The sequence below is a fragment of the Dipodomys merriami genome, unplaced genomic scaffold, assembly GCF_024711535.1.
Source record: "Dipodomys merriami isolate MVZ:Mamm:240054 unplaced genomic scaffold, mDipMer1.0.p SCAF_49, whole genome shotgun sequence".
Classification (NCBI taxonomy): Eukaryota; Metazoa; Chordata; class Mammalia; order Rodentia; family Heteromyidae; genus Dipodomys; species Dipodomys merriami.
The window spans coordinates 6,082,067-6,100,798 of record NW_027206057.1 but is presented as its reverse complement, the minus strand read 5'-3'; the positions used below and the strand labels follow the sequence as shown (position 1 = coordinate 6,100,798).

Sequence of the window (18,732 nt, the reverse complement as noted above, 5' to 3'; positions counted from 1 at the left end):
TGTAATCCTAGTTACTCAGGAGGCTGAGATCTGACCATTGCGATTCAAAGCCAGCCGGGCCAGAAAAGTCCGTGAGACTCTTATCTCCAACAAACCCCTAGAAGACCAGAAGTGGTGCTGTGACTCAAGCAGTAGAGCACTCGCATTGAGCTGAAGAGCGCAGGGACAGTGCCCAAGCCCAGAGTTCAAGGCCCACGACTGACAAAAAAAAAAAAAAAAGAAGTTGTTGAGGTGGAGATATAGCTTAGTGGTAAAGTGCTTGTTTAGCATGTATGAGGTACTGGGTTCTATGTCAAATACCACACATGTACACATATATACCCAGGCATGTGTGTATACATACACACATATATACACACAGAACTTTGAAATATACAAAGACCTTTACTTGAAACTGGTTATGTGATCTTAAGTAAACCACTTCATATTTTTATGCATTAATCTGCCCAACTGTAAATTATAAACAAAGGAGAATGTCAACTCAGCAATGGCCTTGAATTAAATGAGAATGTGAATTGGAAACTCTTTCTATAAAGATTGAGAGTTTAAACCGGTCTCATCAAATAGCCTAAAGCAGTTTACCATAGAATTTGCAATATCATCCTTGCTTATCACAACTCTGAACAAGATGGGAGATCTCTTTCAAAATCTTTATGCATTCCTGGGTGAAAATTTCTTTTATATATTTTAACAATATAATTCCAATACTTAGTTACTATCATGTCATAATCAAAAGAGTGCACCTAGATACTTTTCATTCAGCTAAATTTGTGCACCATATGCCAGACACTGTTCTATATCTTTTGGGTATAGTAAAGACAGCACAGACAGAAATCCTTGACTTTTCAGAGTTTACATTCTATAGAGACTATGGACAAAAATTCTAAATAAACAAAAAAATTAGATAGTATATTTGGAGACAGCAAGGTAGTAGAAAAGTAATTGAGCATAGTAGGTAGTCCAGAAATGCTGGTGAAGGAATAGGCGTTTTGAATGAGCAACTGGAATGGGTTTCATTGAGACAGTAATGTATCATCAAAATATGAATGGAGAAACTGAACCAAAAGAATATTTGGGGAAAAGTTCTAGATATTTGGAACAGTCTGAGGAAAAGCCCTGACACAGAATCCTGACCACAACTCTACCATCAGGAAGCCTAAGAAAGATGAAATCAGAGCTATAAGGGCAGTGGGCAGACATGCCTTGTAGGGTACTGTAATCCTTTATTACAAACGTGGTATTTTACTATGAAAGATGTATGGAGTCACTGGACAACCTGTCAACATTGAAAATGATTTAAACAAACTCAACCTGTTTGGAAATGATGTGTTTACAAGCTACCTCTGAACTGCTGCTTATTATATAGTATTCTGGACTATGACTGAAATGCTTGGAAAAATATTCAACGAAATGAGTCTCAAGTATTTCTCACTAGTCTGTCAGCAGTTTCCTCCTTTGTCAAAATCGGTTTTTATTGGGGATGGAAGGGAAAAACTGAGAGACATCTAGGGAAGTTGTAGGGCACATTGTCCAAAAAGAAATGTACTTATTACCTGACTTTTGTAATTGTAACTCCTCTGTACATCACCTTTATAATAACAATATTTTTTAAAACTTGGTGTTTAGTTGAACACACACACACACACACACATATATGATGTGCTATATATACATCATATATATATATATACATTCTGATATATGAAGTTGCTTAGCAGAGTCTCCAGCCTCAGCGCAGCATGTCTAGAATTAGAGTATACAGCCCCTTAGAGATGTGGTTGGAACTGGGATATACTAGCTAGCATGCATCTAGTGAAGTATTTAATTTTCTTCCCATACTCTCCATCATGGGTGGATGGGCTCTTATAGAAAAAAACAGCAATAAACATCTTTTCTAAACTTGATGGTGTATAGTATTGAGTTCGGCAGGCACTCCTGCGTCTCTCTGTTTTACCAGTACTACCTTCCTGGGAAGATGGTCTTCAGCATATTCCCCAATCTTTTCAAAACACAAAAGTCCCAAGTGCTTCAAGACTTGACTTCTTAGCCGCTTGGCTTTTTCTGCTCTGTTATATGCTAGTGACCTTTTCTCACTTTTTTAGAAGATCTATCTCAATAAGACATTCTAATGTATATAAGTTTTTGTTTTCCTTTTGTCTTGTGTATTGGTTCTAGTTGTCTTTTGGGGGTAGGTGGGGGCACAGAAATGGATGGGACAAAGGGTGAACAGCTGCAGCAGTGATACTCACTAGTCACTATGTTGAAAATGAACTATACAACTTTGGTCAGAAGGGAAAACCTGGGAGAGAGTGAGGGAAGGGGTGATATGGTTCAAGAAGAAACGTACTGTTTATCTAACTATGTAACTGAAACCCCTCTGTCCTTCACCTTTACAATAACAATTAAAAATCCTCTTTATTGTTCTTAATATATATATATTTATATATTTATTGTAAAGATGCTGTACAGAGGGGTTACAATTACATGAGCAAGATAATGAGTCTATTTCCTATCAAGCATTATTACATCCTCCTTTATTTTTCCCCTACCATCTCTTTCCTTCCCACCTCCCCAACTGCTCCCTCCCCTCCCCCACCCCAAAGTTGTAAAGTTCAGTTTTCAACATACTGTCTTGTATATCTCGTTGTTACAATGGGTCATCCTGTATCCTTATTTCAGCATTTTGTTATTTCCCTTCCCCTCCCTACATTAGAAAAATGTATATACAAGATGCAGGACACTGGAATCAATTACAGCGACAACAGGAGTTGTACTATGGGGGAAGAACATACAAAGAAACAAAAAAAATCACATAGTACATTATAAATACATTAAAAAGAACAGCAACAAAGATAAAAACCTCTTGTGTCCTTATCTTGGGGTTCATTTCACTTAGCATCAGGTTATATGGTCATATGTACATAGCTTTTGAACTCCTCTCTTGTCCTAGACATACACTAGTTATTGCAGATAAGGGAAACCATGGAACCTATGTTTCTTTGAGTCTGGCTTACTTCACTTACTTTAATTAAAAATTCTATTTTTTTTTAAAAAAAGATTGCCATACAAAGTGGCTCCAAAACCATCCTTGCGTGTGGGTGCCTCTCAATGGGTAGCCTGGTGCCCACTGTGATCATCTTTGAAGGTATCTGACACATTCTTCTTTCTACCCAGAGAGGGCTTCAAGTAAGAAGGAGGGAGGATGAGTGTGAAAAGTAATGGTAAGTTTACCAATTCATGAGGAAGTTTGTCAGTGAATCTAATATACTTAAAATTGGTGCTTCATTTGGTACATTCCATGAAAACTCACCCCTTCTTAAAGTGTGGCTCAGAGTCCTTGTTAGCTCCTCAGGTCACCTGCCTAACACTTCCTGACACGCTGGCCTGGCACCGTTTACATAGTCATGTAAGGTTCATGAGTCTGTGTTCTTTGTCCAGGTCTAAAAGGGTCATTTTGATTTTTTTTTTTAAATTGTAGCTTAATACTATTCTCCAAATCTCAAGATCCCAGTTAGGGTATCTAATTCCCCAGGGTAGCTAGAATCAGGAGAGGCTCTTTTCTGGCCCAGTATCAAGGCATTTTTCTATTTATATTCAAAAGGCTACTGAAAAATAGATGTAGATGTTTATGCTTTTTCTTTCTTTTTAGTTTTTGGAGAAAATGTTTTAAAGCAAAAGGAAATCTGTTATTATTGTTTTTATCTCTGGCACAGTCTGTCATGTGAGGATGAGGATTTGAAGAGGTGTGTGTGTGTGTGTGTGTGTGTGTGTGTGTGTGTGTGTGTGTGTGTGTGTGTGTTTGGCACAGTCTGTCATGTGAGGATGAGGATTTGAAGAGGTGTGTGTGTGTGTGTGTGTGTGTGTGTGTGTGTGTGTGTGTGTGTGTGTGTGTGTGTGTGTGTGTGTGTGTGTGTGTGTCCTGGGGCTGTCCCTGAACTTTTGTGTTCAAGGCTAGTATTCTACCATGTGAGCCACTGCTCCATTGCTAGTGCTAGCTTTTGGATGATTAGTTGGAAATAAGAGTCTCATGGGCCTTCCTGTTTACAGATATGAGCCACAGCCCTCAGCTTGAAGAGGTTTTTGTTTATTTATTTCTACTTTATCTTAGTATTGTATGAAGTTTTGAAGCTAGTCATAGAGACATGGAAACCTTCTCCAACTCCTAATCTACTTGATATGTCTGGTCATGTTTACTACATCTCTTCTTATTACCAGAAAAGCCTATACAAAGGATATTTTCTGGAAATTCAAAACTCAGGTTCAGGAAAGAAAGAGGCAATTTTCAGTTCATCTCTACATGTTAAATATTATAAGGAAGGATGGCATTGAAAAAATGCAACTCTTTATGTTTACCTTATTTTAGCTTTGTGTGTCATTTAAAAAGGAACTGTTTCTAAAAATCTTTTACTGTAGATTAATACAATATATACTATAACATATGTAAATATATATATACACATATATATGTGAAGTACCCTGTTTTCAGATGCCCCCTCACAGACCACCAGAGACCACGATCAATGCAAACAGCAAAGAGTCATTTATTGCAAGCTGGAGCTTGGTCCTCCGCGCACTCGGCAACCGGTGACGCTAAGAGGCCCTGAGCATAAAATCAGCGCAGTTTTTATAGTATTGAACAAACAACTTTAAGGAACTTTTACATAAGAAATTACATGATTGGTTAACATTTAAAGCAAGCTAAGGTGGGCAACTATGATTGGTTGACCTTTACAGAAAAATATCCTTGGTCCATAGCTTGACCACAAACGGTTATGAGTCACACCTGGACCAACAGTATACATGGCGTGTTTCACCCTGGGCTCTGAAGAACCGGTTGGTCAGAACATTATATGGTTTTAACTGAAACTCCTAGCTCATGGTCACTCAGGGACAAAGTCACTTGGGCTAACACCTGCCTTGAGCAAACGCCATCTATGGTTCCAAGAATTGTGCACGGCTTTCTGTCATAAATTCCTGACATTGGGGCTAAAGTGGGTCACGAGTTAACTCGCAGAACTGAGATGGGGTCTTAAGTAAAATGGAATTGCTGCCGGGCGCTGGTGGCTCACGCCTGTAATCCTAACTACTCAGGAGGCTGAGATCTGAGGATCGCGGTTCAAAGCCAGCCTGGGCACGAAAGACCGTGAGACTCCTATCTCCAATAAAAACCACCAGAAAACTGGAAGTGGCGCTGTAGCTCAAGTGGTAGAGCGCTCGCCTTGAGCTGAAGAGCTGAGGGACAACGCCCAGGCCCAGAGTTCAAGCCCCACGACCGACAAAAAAAAATAAATAAATAAAATAAAATTGCTTAGGTTTTTCAATATGTATGTATACAGTTCCAGTGTTTTGCTTGCTAATTGGAGATAAGAGTCTCTTGGATTTGTCAGCCTGAGATTGCTGCACATTATGATCCTTATATCTCAGCCTTCTGAATAACTAGGCTTATAGGTAAGTGCCATTGTCAACCTGCTATGCTGGCTTTTTGGTGTACATATGTATGTGTGCTTGTACTGGTCCTAGAACTTAGGGCCTAGGCACTGTTCGTGAGCTTTTTACATTCAAGGCTAGCATTCTAGTGCTATATCACTTGAGCCACAGTTCCAGATCCACTTTTTAGTGGTTGTTTGGAGAGAAGTCTATTGGACTTCCCTACTCAGACTAGCTTCAGCCACAATCCTCAGATTTCACCCTCTTGAGTAGCAAGGATTACAGGCATGAGCCACGGGTGCCAGTTTATCCTAGCACTGTGTTATATCTTTCTGTTAGTCTTTTCCCACAACTTAGTTAATTCCTATGGCGGCAAACTGACAAATGACTGACTGCTCAATTTCCGTGGTGGTAACCGCTGAGCAGGATTTTTCAAAGGATAGACCTTATGTTACCTGTACCAGAATCCTTGATTGGAATCTTTGCCAAAATTCAAAGTCCTAGGCACAGACTCAAGTGTCCTGGATCAAAATCTATAGAATTTCAGAACAAGGATTAGCATTTTAAACTCCTCCAGGAATTTGTTGAGGGCAGGGCAATTAGACAGTTATTGTTCTAGAGGATCAACTAGCTAAAAAGAAAAAAAAAAGAATGAACACACTAGATCTGTTGTCTGTTGGTAAGTCTGCTTCTATAGAGATTTTGATTAAGGCTGTGTTCCTCTTAAAAATTATGTGGTCTAATTAAGTAAAGGGAGCCTGTTTCTCACCTAATTTAATAAGCCATGAGAAAGTCCTCTGTACCTCTTAAAAATAGTGAATATTATTCTCCTGGGTTCGAATTCTGTGTGTCTGTCTTGAAGAAACAGATTTAAATGATTCCAGTATTAATAACAAGATTAATTGCAATAGTCCTTTTGATGAATTTTAAGAAAAATGAAATGAAATCACTTTGGAAAATTATCATGGATTACTAAAATAAGGCAAGGGCTAAGATTTTCAACAGTTGTCTTGATCACGTGGTGGTAGCATTCACAAACGTGAGCACATTCCAACAGGGCCCTGGGATAAACGCTACCTTGTTCTGTGCGCCCTGGGGGGTTGAAGACCTGGGAAATGCTGCTTGTGGGTACTTCTTCCACACAAAAGCCGAAATACTTTCTCTTTCCTATTCTTATCTGGGCTCAAGCTCTGCTATTGTGACCTTTTGTAAACAACTGTTGTAGAAGATAGGAGGACTTGGCTAGCCTACTGACCCCTGCTGTGATGTAGTTTGACTCACTTTCATGGGGTCCTGTCCCTTTTCTTCATTCCATCTTCAATACAGTTCTGTCCTCTCAGGTTTGTTCTCCTGTGGTTAAAGGATTTCAGAGCGGGGAGCTGAGCCCAACTCCTTGCTTACAAGTCAGCACCTTAAAGCTGCAATTGTACTTTTTATTCTTTGCTTCTTTTTTGTTGCAACATTGAAAATACAAAACCCAAGATGTTATCTTCTTCCAAGTTTCTCCATTTCTCCCCCCATTTCCACAAATAAATGTAATTAGAGAAAGTCAAGGGAATAATCAGTTAGAAGCTAGCCATTAAGAATAGTGTTTTGCCAGGTGCTGGTAGCTCATGCCTCTAATACTAGTTACTCAAGAGGCCTGAGATCTAAGGATTGTGGTTCGAAGCCAGCCTAGGGAGAAAAGTCCAGGAGACTTTTATCTCCAATTAACTACTCAGAAAAAACTGGAAGTGGTGCTATTGCTCAGTTAGTTTAGCACTAGCCTTGAGCACAGACAGGCTCAGAGACAGAATCCAGGCCCTGAGTTCAAGCCCCAGGACTAGCCCCCCCCCAAAAAAAGGGTGTTTATTTTAGCCTTTCTCTTTTTTTCTATTTGTTTTTGATCTTGTGTTGGTCTTTTGAGCTGAGAAAAGACAGGTTATAATTAAGTTAAAAGTGCTCTTTTTTTTTTTTTTTTTTAGATGAGAATTCTCCAGCCAACTTTTGGGATTCTAAAAACAGGGGCGTGACTGGAACACAAAAAGGACAAATTGTGTGGAGAATTGAACCTGGTCCCTACTTCATGGAACGTAAGTAACTGACTCTCAAATGTAAGCCTAAATATTGAATATTGCAGATATTTACAAAAATCTATAGTCTTGGGGCTGGGAAGGTGGCTCAGTGGTAGAGTGCTTGCCTTGCATACATGAGGCCCTGGGTTCGATTCCTCAGCACCACATAAGCAAACAGAAAAAAGCCGGAAGTGGCGCTGTGGCTCAAGTGGTAGAGCGCTAGCCTTGAGCTGAAGAGCTGAGGGACAGTGCCCAGGCCCAGAGTTCAGGGCCCCATCACCGGACCCCCCCCAAAAAAATTATAGTCTTTTCTGAGCGTTATTTTAAATGTTTTTGGTTCTCATTTTCATATTTATGGCACAAAATACTACCTTGGGAAATACAGAGAAAATACTCATTAGGAGAATGTTCATTTATTTTAGGGGAAAAATTTGATATGTATATATGTACACATATACAAAAATATATATCAAATGCATTTGTATTTACATATTTCTTGTGAATTTGTAATATGTAAATTATTTATGGTTATTTTAATACTTTACAAATTTGTATATACCTTTTATCTATTTTTGTAATTAGTACTTATTTAGATTAATTTTAGAAAGGAGAAAGAGCATTTCAAAGTTTTAATTAATTTACTAATTCTAGCTGAGTGCTGATAGCTCATATTTGTAATCTTAGCAGCTTTGGAGGCAGGAGATTGGGCACATAGTGGTTTATGGCCAATGTAGGCAAAAGTCCTAGAGAGCCCATCTCAGCCAGTATCTGGGTCTGGTAGAATGTACTTGTTATCGAAGCTATGTGGGAAGCTAAGATTGGGAGATTCTTGATTCTGAGTAAGGCCAGATGAGGAAAACTTCAAAAATCCTAGCTCAACAAGATATGGTAGTATGTGCCTGTCAACCTAGCTATGTGGGAAGCATAAAATAATTTGCGGGGGAAGGTTTCACAATGCATGTTGCTGGTTCAGGCAAAAAATGAGATTCTATCTCAGAAAGAACCATAACCAAAAGAACTGCAGATAGAATACTTATTCAAAAATAATTAACTCTAATTTCAAACCCCAGTATTCTTCCCCCCCCAAAAAAGAAAGAATATAATTTGCCTTTAGAAAATATTATTAGTATTATTTTTCTTAGCTCAGGTTGTCCTGGAACTCACTATGTAGCCTTGACTCATGATTCTACTACTTCAGCCTCCTGAGTGATGGAATTGTATCTGTAAGCACTATACCTGCTTCATTATTATTTTTGCCAGCAAGGTAGTATTGTTTGCATCTGGGTCCTGGCCTGGCATACTACCATCCATCAACTTACTGAGAACCAGAAATAAGATATAGATAATTCAATCATTACTGAGTTAATTTGATGTTATACTTATTTGTAAATTCAAGTGCCTGTAGAGTCCATAACTCATAGAGATAATCTCTTTTTGGGTGGCAAAGTAGGTGAAAGGGTGTTTGTATTTGCCAATCGTATCACTGAGTTATTAAACTCTAAGATTTCTCCGTGGAAAGATTTAATATATTACAGAGCTTCTGTGAATACTGGTAATTAAAAGCTGGTACTGAATGAGTAATTAAACGGAAATCAGCTGGAAGCACATCTTTATTGAGGCATCAAAAGCTCACATAATATAAAAGGTTATTTTAAAGAAGATTAATGTGCATTACTTTGAATGGCTTAAAGGTATCAGATAAGGCTTTTCACCATTTTTACTGGTAGGTCTGCATTCCAGAGCTTTTTGTAATCCTTCATCTGCTTCCTGTGGTATGTCTCCTTTGCCTAATTGGAAGTGCTAGCTAGATCCTCTCTTTATGTCTTAAATAAAATTAGTTTTTAAGGGAAAATGTTTATGATATAACTGGAGGCAGAGCTGGGGAGTGTGAGGAAAGGACAGCTGATAGATACAGCATAACATGTAGGGAAGTTTTACCAGCATAGAGACCAAGATTGTTTCTGGGAGATGGCCTGTTATTGTAAAGGTGATGTGCAGAGGGCTTAGAGCTGCATAACTCAGGTAAAGAGTACATTTCTTTTGAACAGTATCACCTCTTCTCTAATTTTCTCCTAGTTTTTCCACCTGACCTTCCTTCCTCACAAGTTGTAAAGTTCATTTTCAACATGGTGTCTAGTGAATATCACTGCTGCATTTTGTTCATCCTTCTTCCCACAATTTCTATGCTCCCCCTTGTGTTCCCCAGATAAAGTTATATACAATATAAAAGTACAAAAATCAAAAAGAGCAACAAAGGAGAAAAAAAAAACCAGAAGCAAAGTAACAGTAAACTTCTTGTTTCCATTTCTTTGAGTTCATTTCAATAGATATCATTTTATATGATCATATGCCCATAGCTATTGAAATTTTGTGATCCTCTCCTACAAATATCCTCCTTTGGTCTCACTGTATGAATGTCCAGAATATTGTTTTCATGTGTATTTTTTTGTCTGTTACCATCCAGTGTGTTTATTTGTAGATCTATAGGCACTGACTAGTTACAACAAATGAGGGAAACCATGCAACCTATGTTTCATTGAGTCTGACTTACTTCGCGTAATATAATGTTTTTGAGTCTTTCCATTTCCTTAGGAATGGTATAATTCCATCTTTTGGATGGAATTGTCTGCCTCTAGTTGTCTATACTGGCAATACTAAGTAGTAAGGAAAATGAATGTGAAAAGTATATGAGGGAAAAAGATTGGAAATGAGGTGCTTTTTTTCCTTCTTCTTCTTAGAAGGACTAGCAGGGTCTAAGAGGGTAGTTGGCTGAGAAGTATTGCTTCCTTATCCTCAGGGAAAAAGGTTAGACCATCTTACTCTCTGTTCCCAAATGTTGAAGAGAGCTAGTCAGGTCTGCCTGTTGCTGGAATGTGCAATTTATATTACAAGGCTCATGGGAACACCTAGGAAGAGGCCAGTAGCACATACTGCTATTATCTGGAACATTTTTCAAGGGCAAAACATTAATAGAGTATACCATTTGCTACCATTGATTTTCTTTCTTTCCACAAAGTGTTGAGATTCATAATGTCCTGGCTGATTAGGCTGTGATAAATAGCAAATATAGGAAATATAACTTTACAGTTGAGTAAATATAGTCAATAGCTAGTACAGTAAACATGTTTTGGGGAGCATTTCCTTTACATCTTCTTCTGTTATTTAATGGAAATAAGCGTGGCATTAAAGCTAGGAATTAGGAATCAAATTCCTTTTCTTTATTCCCTAATTTAGCACTTTCTTGCCTTAATCTTTTACAAATAAAAGTCAGAACATTGCAGAACAGGACTGTGAAACTGGAAGTATCTGGTCATGTAATACAAATTGACTGACTGAGGAGAGAAGCCTAAACTGAAGTGTAAGACACTGAATAGAATATCAGAATGTTTCTACTTTTAATTAAGTCTACAGGGATCAGAATGACAGCTTTCCTAACATACATCCACATCTTTACAGAATAAAAAACTATATATAAACATGGTGGGTCAGAAATGAAATCTCTCTCTCTCTCTCTCTCTCTCTCTCTCTCTCTCTCTCTCTCTCTCTCTCTCTCTCTCTCTTTCTCTCTCTCTCCACTGGGGTTTGGACTTAGAGCCTCATGCTTGGTAGGTACGCTACCATTTGAGTCATATGTCTAGCCCTTTTTGCTTTAGTTTATTAAAAAAAAAAAACAACCCTGAACATTTTAAACCAGTGTCTGGCTGAGCAATGTGAACATTGCTTCACAACATAATAAAATCTTCCTTGCCTCTTTGGAGCCGATGGTATAAAGTCTAAAAGAAAAGAAGAAGGATGTTTGGATAGCTTATAAAATTCTGAATATTGTTACTGTCAGACCTTGCAAACTTAAATGATAATTTCTTTTGTTTTGGGAAAGAAAATTTTTCTTTGCCTCATACAAAGGGAAATTCTCCAAAAATTTATCTATCCAACTCCCTGGGCAGCCTGAAATGAGAGCTGCTTAGGTTATTTCTGAAAGTAAGATGGCTCTGGTCTGCTTGGGTATCCCTCAGAGGAGGCAAATGGCTTAGACTTAGATTATTAAAAGACTTAGGCGGATGGATGTAAAGGGAAAAGACAGGATTAGTTTGGGGTGGATGCCCTTCTTTGGCATCAGAGAGGAAAATCAGTTTTATCTGAACGTTTTTGTCCTAAGACTGTCAGCTGTTCTTCTAGTAAGTGAGTCCTTGAAGCTACATACACGGGTGTCACTGCATCTGATCTGCAGCCTCTAGACGCTAAGAATTTTCCATTGTTGTCTGAGTATATCAAGAAGTTCTCTTAATTCTACATAATGTTTCATAAACGATGGTTATCCAGTCATTCATAACTACTTTCGTTTTTCCTTCTTCCTGTCCATTATCTCCTCCTTCATGAGGAAATACTTATTATTGATTGCCAACTTTGCTCAATGTACTATTTTCAAAAGGCACCAAGTTCTTGGATCAACGAGAAAAGCTTAGAAGTAGTCAACTTCATTGCACACTGCTGTGTGCTAAATTGCTTTGCAACTATTAAGGAGAACAGTAAAACACATATATTTGTAGGAATTACATAGCATATACACATCTCTACCTCTTTTAGCCTTGCAAAGTAGATTGAGGATTTAGAAGCAACATTCAAGATGCAAGAAGCAGGTGTAAGAGTCTTATCTCTAAGTGATGGCACTCAGCTCCATGCCTTGCCAGCACAAACACATTTATGAAGGCTCTCCATTGAGAGTGGGGAATACCTCAGCTTCTAATTTTTATTGTCAGAATCTCCACTCTAAACTTTCCATTCCTGAGTCCCTTCCCACCGACCTCAGAAGCGTCATCTTTGGATGGAGATTTGGTATTTTTCACTTTCTATTCTCATACGTATTATAGATTGTTCGTTCTCTACTCCTATGTTAGGTTTTTGCCACCTCCACACTGATACAGGATATCTTGTGTTCTGATGGTTTTGTACTGAGTTGAGGAGGGCCTGGCCTTTCAGACTTCTTATTAAACAAGAAGACATTTATTCAAAAGTGTGACAAGTAAAAAATATTTTTATTATTCTCAATATGTGGCTTCTAAATAAAAGGGCTATATATAGGAGCCATAGAGGGCCATGAAAAAGTAATGTGTTAGGATAAATTCCATTTAGCTTGATTTTATTTTACATTGTTCTATTTAGATTAAATGGAATACTTCAAAGAAGAGGAATGTTCACATTCCATTCATGACTAGAATTTGTTGGACTTGTAGAAGGCTGGGGAAATTCCAGGCTTTGTAAATTAGGATAAGATGTTGAGCACTGCCTAAGTAAATTGTGGCCCTGTTTAAGCTATGAACAAGATCTTAAGTCTTGGAGGTACAACCATTTCTTGCAGGGTGTAGACTATAGGGACCACTGTAGAAAGCCATTGTGCACCATGAGTTGAGGACATTGTACAACATGAGTTGAGACTGCTTTTAAAAAATATCCTTTCCATAGGGAGCATATGAGAATGTAGTGTTAAAATGATAGAAAATGAAAGTCAGTGTCTCCCAGATCTGTCACTAGCTTCCTCCCCCAAGAAGCTAGTTGACAGTTTCCCATTTTCTATTATGTGTGTATGTGCATGTGTGCACACAGGCATGTGTGTGCTGGTCCTGAGGATTTACCCTGAGCCTGAGCACTGTCCCTGACCTTTTCTCCTCAAGGCTATATCACTCTACCATTTGAGCCACAGCTGTTTTTTCAGTGGCCAACTGTAGATAAGAGTCACACAGGATTGGATAGGTTGGCTTCAAACCACCATCCTCCAATCTCAGCCTCCTGAGTAGCTAGGATTACAAGCATAAACCATCAGCACCTGTTTATTTTTGTTTGTTTATTTCACATGTAAATATATAAACCCATCCTTCTAGGTATATGATGAAATGATGCTTTGAAATGTAACATTAATAGTTCCTTTTTCTTGGAAACTCTCAAAATTCTTTCTGCCCTTCACCCATCATCCAGCCACCTGGTACTCAGCCTGTCAAAGTTCGCTTTACCCACTGTACCCTGGCTTCCACTCATGCCAGTCCTCTGTGTTGGAGATGTTGTACCATCACTGTACTGTTGCCTAGGAAGGTCTTCATCTATATTAAGCTCGTTAGTAACTTAATATTTGAAGATGAAAGTAGCTTATCTGTTGTCAGCATCTAGAAGGTACCCAATCCATCATTTAGAAGCAAAATATCCCAAAGATTATTAAAAGAGCTAAACACATCTTTATGATTCATGAATGGCTTCTGTGTTCAGAAGAGACTTGAGAGGAGAAGATATCACTTGGGGCATGTCTTCTTCCTTCCCAGCGTAGGGCTGGCCAGGCTGACAGCAGGTCCTATGTGCCAGGATTGGAGGGCTCAACCCACTTCTTGTTGCTCCACACTCAGGCAACATACATTTTTCAAGTTGATTCTCTAGCACAATAACACCCTCTTCCCCTGCTCCATTTGTGGAATTGAGATTATATGGGTGGAGACATTGAATTGGTTGGAAACATCTGGCTCTGGGGCCATACAAGGCCTGCAGAAATCATTTGATCTATGATGGGACAAACGTGTGTTTCTTGTATGCTTTTTGTTTGTTGCCATCTGCTTGTATTGATAATCTTGTTTGGCCCAAGAAGGTTGTTATAAATATCCAAATAACCCTTTGGCAGCAAAAAAGGGTATCATGATACCCCCAGGGTATCATTTGAAGCCAGTTAGAGGAGCGGCCTCATGTCACCTGTAGCTGTAAGGAACTCATTTAGAGCAGATGGGAGTCCTTCATTGCTCTTTGTCCCTGTCCTTCATGTCCTGTGCTGGTAAGTGAGGATTTGAGGATAGCCGCATGGCCCCTGGAATCATCCCTGCTTGGGTGTTCAGTCATGAGGCCTGCATTTGCTTCCACCTGCCTTTGTTTTGTCTTTTTTATGGCATGCCTTTTTCTGTTTTAATTTTCCTCTTGCAGTTATAAGCTGTAGCTGAAAACATGGGTACCTGAGCACCAACTTGTCTTTGAATATTCTTTTCAGTTACATTTTCCCATAACCAAAGATACTCAGCTACATTAATTAAAGCACCTCCTTACTCAGAGGGAAAGTTGTTCAGTTGCACCATTTGAAATATGTTGAGTAATAGACCTCCTGAAACATTAAGTAATATTAGAAGAGGAAAACTCTTACTCCACATGGCATATTCCTGTATTTGGAAGGGCAGAAATGTTTTTTTTAAAAATAGATTTCTTATAATACCTAGAAATTTCAACAGTTAGTAATTGAAAGAGCCAGCAGATAGAGAATGAATGAAGGCATATTTAGACTGAAGAGGACTACCAGTTAACTGAATATAATTAACACTTGCAGCGTATTTTATAAAACAATAGCAAAACGCAAGTCATTGTCAAGCTCAGTGGAACCATTACTGTAGATCATTTCTGCAATGGAAACCACATTTTAACAAATTAAAAATATAGAAATTAAATCAAATATGCTCTTAAATAACAGTGGAATAAAACTAGATATTAATTACAGAAAGTGTAGCAGAAAATCCCCAAGTATTTGGAGATTTAAATTATTTGTTTTTTTCATTTTCTTTAAAAAAAATAGTATTAGCATAGAGGAATTGTACAGAGATTTCATTGGGATATTTACAACATGAATATAATATGCATTGATCAAAAATATAAATATATATTATTCTTTATTGACATATATGCATATGCCATATATATCATAAGTAGTCATATATATCACACATGTAATATATATCACATAAGCCATACATGTCATGTATATCATATGCTATATACATCACAGACATCCTATGCGACGTATGAATGCCACATGTGACATATGTGCCACACATAACACATGACATGTGCACACCACACATGTCATATGTATCATGTGACATACATGTCAAGACAACATACGTGTGTCACAGTGCTGCATACATGCCGTTTATGCCATACATGCACGCATACCACTTACGTCACATACATGCCGTATAAACCACGTATGTAACATATCACATGCATCATGTGGGTCACGTATGTCAACATAGTCATGTAATGAGATACATGCCTATGTTGGCATATGTGTATATATTGGCCTGTATATTTTGGAAGGGCAGAAATCTTTTTTTGGGGGGGGGTCTGGTCGTGGGGCCTAACTTTGGGCCTGGGCCCTGTCCCTCAGCTCTTCAGCTCAAGGCTAGCACTCTACCACTTGAGTCACAGCACCACTTCCGGCTTTTTTTTTCTGCTTATGTGGTGCTGAGGAATCGAACCCAGGGCCTTGAGCATGCAAGGCAAGCGCTACCACTGAGCCACCTTCTCAGCCCCCAAGGGCAGAAATCTTAATTGGCATGTTGCTGAAGAAGCTGGCAGCTTCCATCCAGCTGCACACAACTCTTTGTTCTGTCCTAGACTACATTTTTCTTTTTGGGGAACCATTCTCTCTCTGTCTCCCTGTCTCTCTGTCTCCCTGTCTCTCTGTCTCTCTGTCTCTCTGTCTCTTTGTCTGTCTGTCTCTTTGTCTGTCTGTCTCTCTCTCTCTCTCTCTGTGGTTTTGTTGTGGATGATACATTAAATCCTTTGTGTCAGTACCTTTATAGCAAAAATTCTACAGGTTTTTAATAGTCATATCCAAAAATTCTATTTCTTTTCAAATCAAAATAAGTTTGTTATAGTTTCTTGGATTCTAATTTGTCACTTGTGTTAGAAATTTATTATTATTTGTCTTAGCAATAAATAAATTAAGACCCTAAATGGGTTAGCCAGCAAAGCAGGCCTGGTCATCAACATCCTACAAGAGAACAAAACAGTGACGCCTTTTTTCTCTTTATTCTTTGGTCTCATAATCTCCAATCTAGTTGACTCTTGAAATCTTGGATGTAGTGGATGGTATTCTCTCATCTGCGGGAAAGTGAGGGAAGATGCTTTATAAAAATGCCCTTCTCAGGCTGGGAAGGTGGCTTAGTGGTAGAGTGCTTGCTTTGCATGCATGAGGCCCTGGGTTTGATTCCTCAGCACCACTAAGAAAAAAGAAAAAAGCTGGAAGTGGCGCTGTGGCTCAAGTGGTAGAGCGCTAGCCTTGAGCTGAAGAGCTGAGGGACAGTGCCCAGGCCCAGAGTTCAGGCCCCACAACCAGACCCCTACCCTCCAAAATGCCCTTCTCTTCCTTGTAAAATGCCCTGCTCACTTACCACTGGAGTGCCTTCTGAGGTGCTGCTGCAGGCAGATTCACAGGCTGCTGCCATTCCAGAATGCAGAATGTGATTGTAAGGAGCTCACACCCACAGAACTGAATCCTCATGCATGTCACTGCTTTGTTCTGCTCTGACAGGACTTGTGCATGTGTGTCCACTTTGTTTTCATGAAGATTACATCCTATGGATCATGGAAGAAAGTAAGGGGAAGTAAGATTTGTGCTGACCTATACAGCCTTTATTATTTTTAAATCGCCCATGGCTTGTGTTGATGTTTAGGAAAGACATTTCTAGAGGAGTCGCCTTAGGAAGGCTAGTTAATAGTAAAGCTAAATTCCTGCTGAGCTTCTAACTGGACATGTCTTTCCTGTCTCCCTGCTTCTGCCACTCCTTACTCCTCACTCTCTAGCCCCATTTTTTTCATCCATGAGATGAGAAGATCACGGTGGCATGTCTTCACTCATCTTTCTGCCTGGCTTCCAACCTCTTTCTCCTGGTGTTCTTCCTTTCCCATGTCTTCTGTGTTTTGTTGTGCCCAGAATCTCATCTCAGCATTTCACTATAAAATAGCTGCTAGATCAAAACCTTGTCCTGGGCTCCTTATACTGTTGGGTACTATGCTGTGTAGGTATTGTGGTGGGTATGTAGTAAAAGTCTTTTGGTTGATGATGATAACTAAACTCTTAAGTTATTGAATAATGATTAAAATACATAATAGAAGGACTCAATATTTTACTCTATGATGAAACCTTTCTTGATACTTACTATTGGTCATTGATATGCAAAGTGTGATGTTATAAATGTCTGGAAGAGGATTTTTTTGTAATTATTGTATCTTTGACTTGAAATAGGCAAACAGGATACTCTATAGGAAGCTATACAGTCCACAGCCAGTAACACAGTGGGAGATTAACTTTCTGGGAGAATATTTGGACCAGCTTTACCTTAATGACCCGGTCACTTAGGTGAGAGAGAAGCTCTCTCCTGTAGCTCCGAACTCTTCCTCAGAGGCCTGCCCCTGGGCAGCATTGTCTGTATAGAATGTGTCCTGGGAAAAATGCAGTATGGGACAAGACTTTCTTCTGCCCAAGGCTTTTGTGGGGGTGCACTAATAACATGAACATGAGATGAGACAAGGTTGGGCACACCGCGGAGCACCTTGGTAAATACTGCAGGAGTGGTCTCAGGGAGATGCGTTCATAGTGAAGCTGGAGTTTTGCTGGTCCTCTAGCTGAGCATATCACGCCTGCCTCCTTGCTTATGCGACTCGTAATTCTTCACTGTAACCCCGTTTATTTTTATCTCTATGTAGGGTTTCAAAGCATTACTTTTGTACATCACTTTTCTGATATCATTTCTTCACTCTATGTCTGTCTGTCTGTCTGTCTGTCTGTCTGTCTCTGTCTGTCTCCCTCATAGTAGTACTGGGGATTGAACTCAGGACCTTGTATATGCCAAGCAGGCATTCTACCACTTATGGTCATGCCTCTGGTCCCTTTTATGTTAGTTATTTTCAAGATAAGGACTTACTTTATGGCTACAATAGTCTGGGCTGTGACCTTTCTATGTGTTGTTGGGAGTGACAAGCATGTGTCACTGGTACATAGACTTCATGGCTCCCCATCAGCTCAGCATTTCAGACAATGTGGCAGGAAGATTGTAAGTTCAAAGTCAGCATGGACTACATTGTAAAACATCAAAAAAAAATGTAAAGGAAGGAAGATGGGAAAAGTTGCCTGACAGGGGTATGATGGATTTCCTCAGTAGCTGCCTACATGACTTGTTTCAGTATCTTTATTGTTTGTTTGTTTTTTCCTCCCATTGCTTGTAGCGGAGATAAAAATCTGTTTTAAATACTACCACGGCATCAGTGGAGCCCTGCGAGCCACAACCCCCTGCATCACAGTGAAGAACCCGGCTGTGATGGTGAGTATATCTTCTTGCTGGCCTCCTGTGAGGGTTGCACACAGACGTGATTTCTATTTTTGCCTATGCAGCCTGACAGGCTTACGAGAAACAATGGAAAGCAGGTTCATAACAGTGTGGGCACACATTTAGAC

The 18,732-nt window shown here is 39.2% G+C and overlaps 1 protein-coding gene across 8 annotated transcripts in view; it reads left to right on the top strand.

Moving 5' to 3' along the window:
- Hecw2 (HECT, C2 and WW domain containing E3 ubiquitin protein ligase 2) overlaps positions 1 to 18,732 on the top strand; it is a 369,185-nt gene that overhangs the window by 218,542 nt on the left and 131,911 nt on the right. For all 8 annotated transcript variants that reach the window (XM_069995704.1, XM_069995707.1, XM_069995702.1 and 5 more), the window contains 2 exons: positions 7,392 to 7,499; positions 18,504 to 18,598. In XM_069995704.1, the coding sequence (XP_069851805.1) occupies positions 7,392 to 7,499; positions 18,504 to 18,598 (203 nt within the window). The remainder of the gene's footprint in view (positions 1 to 7,391; positions 7,500 to 18,503; positions 18,599 to 18,732) is intronic.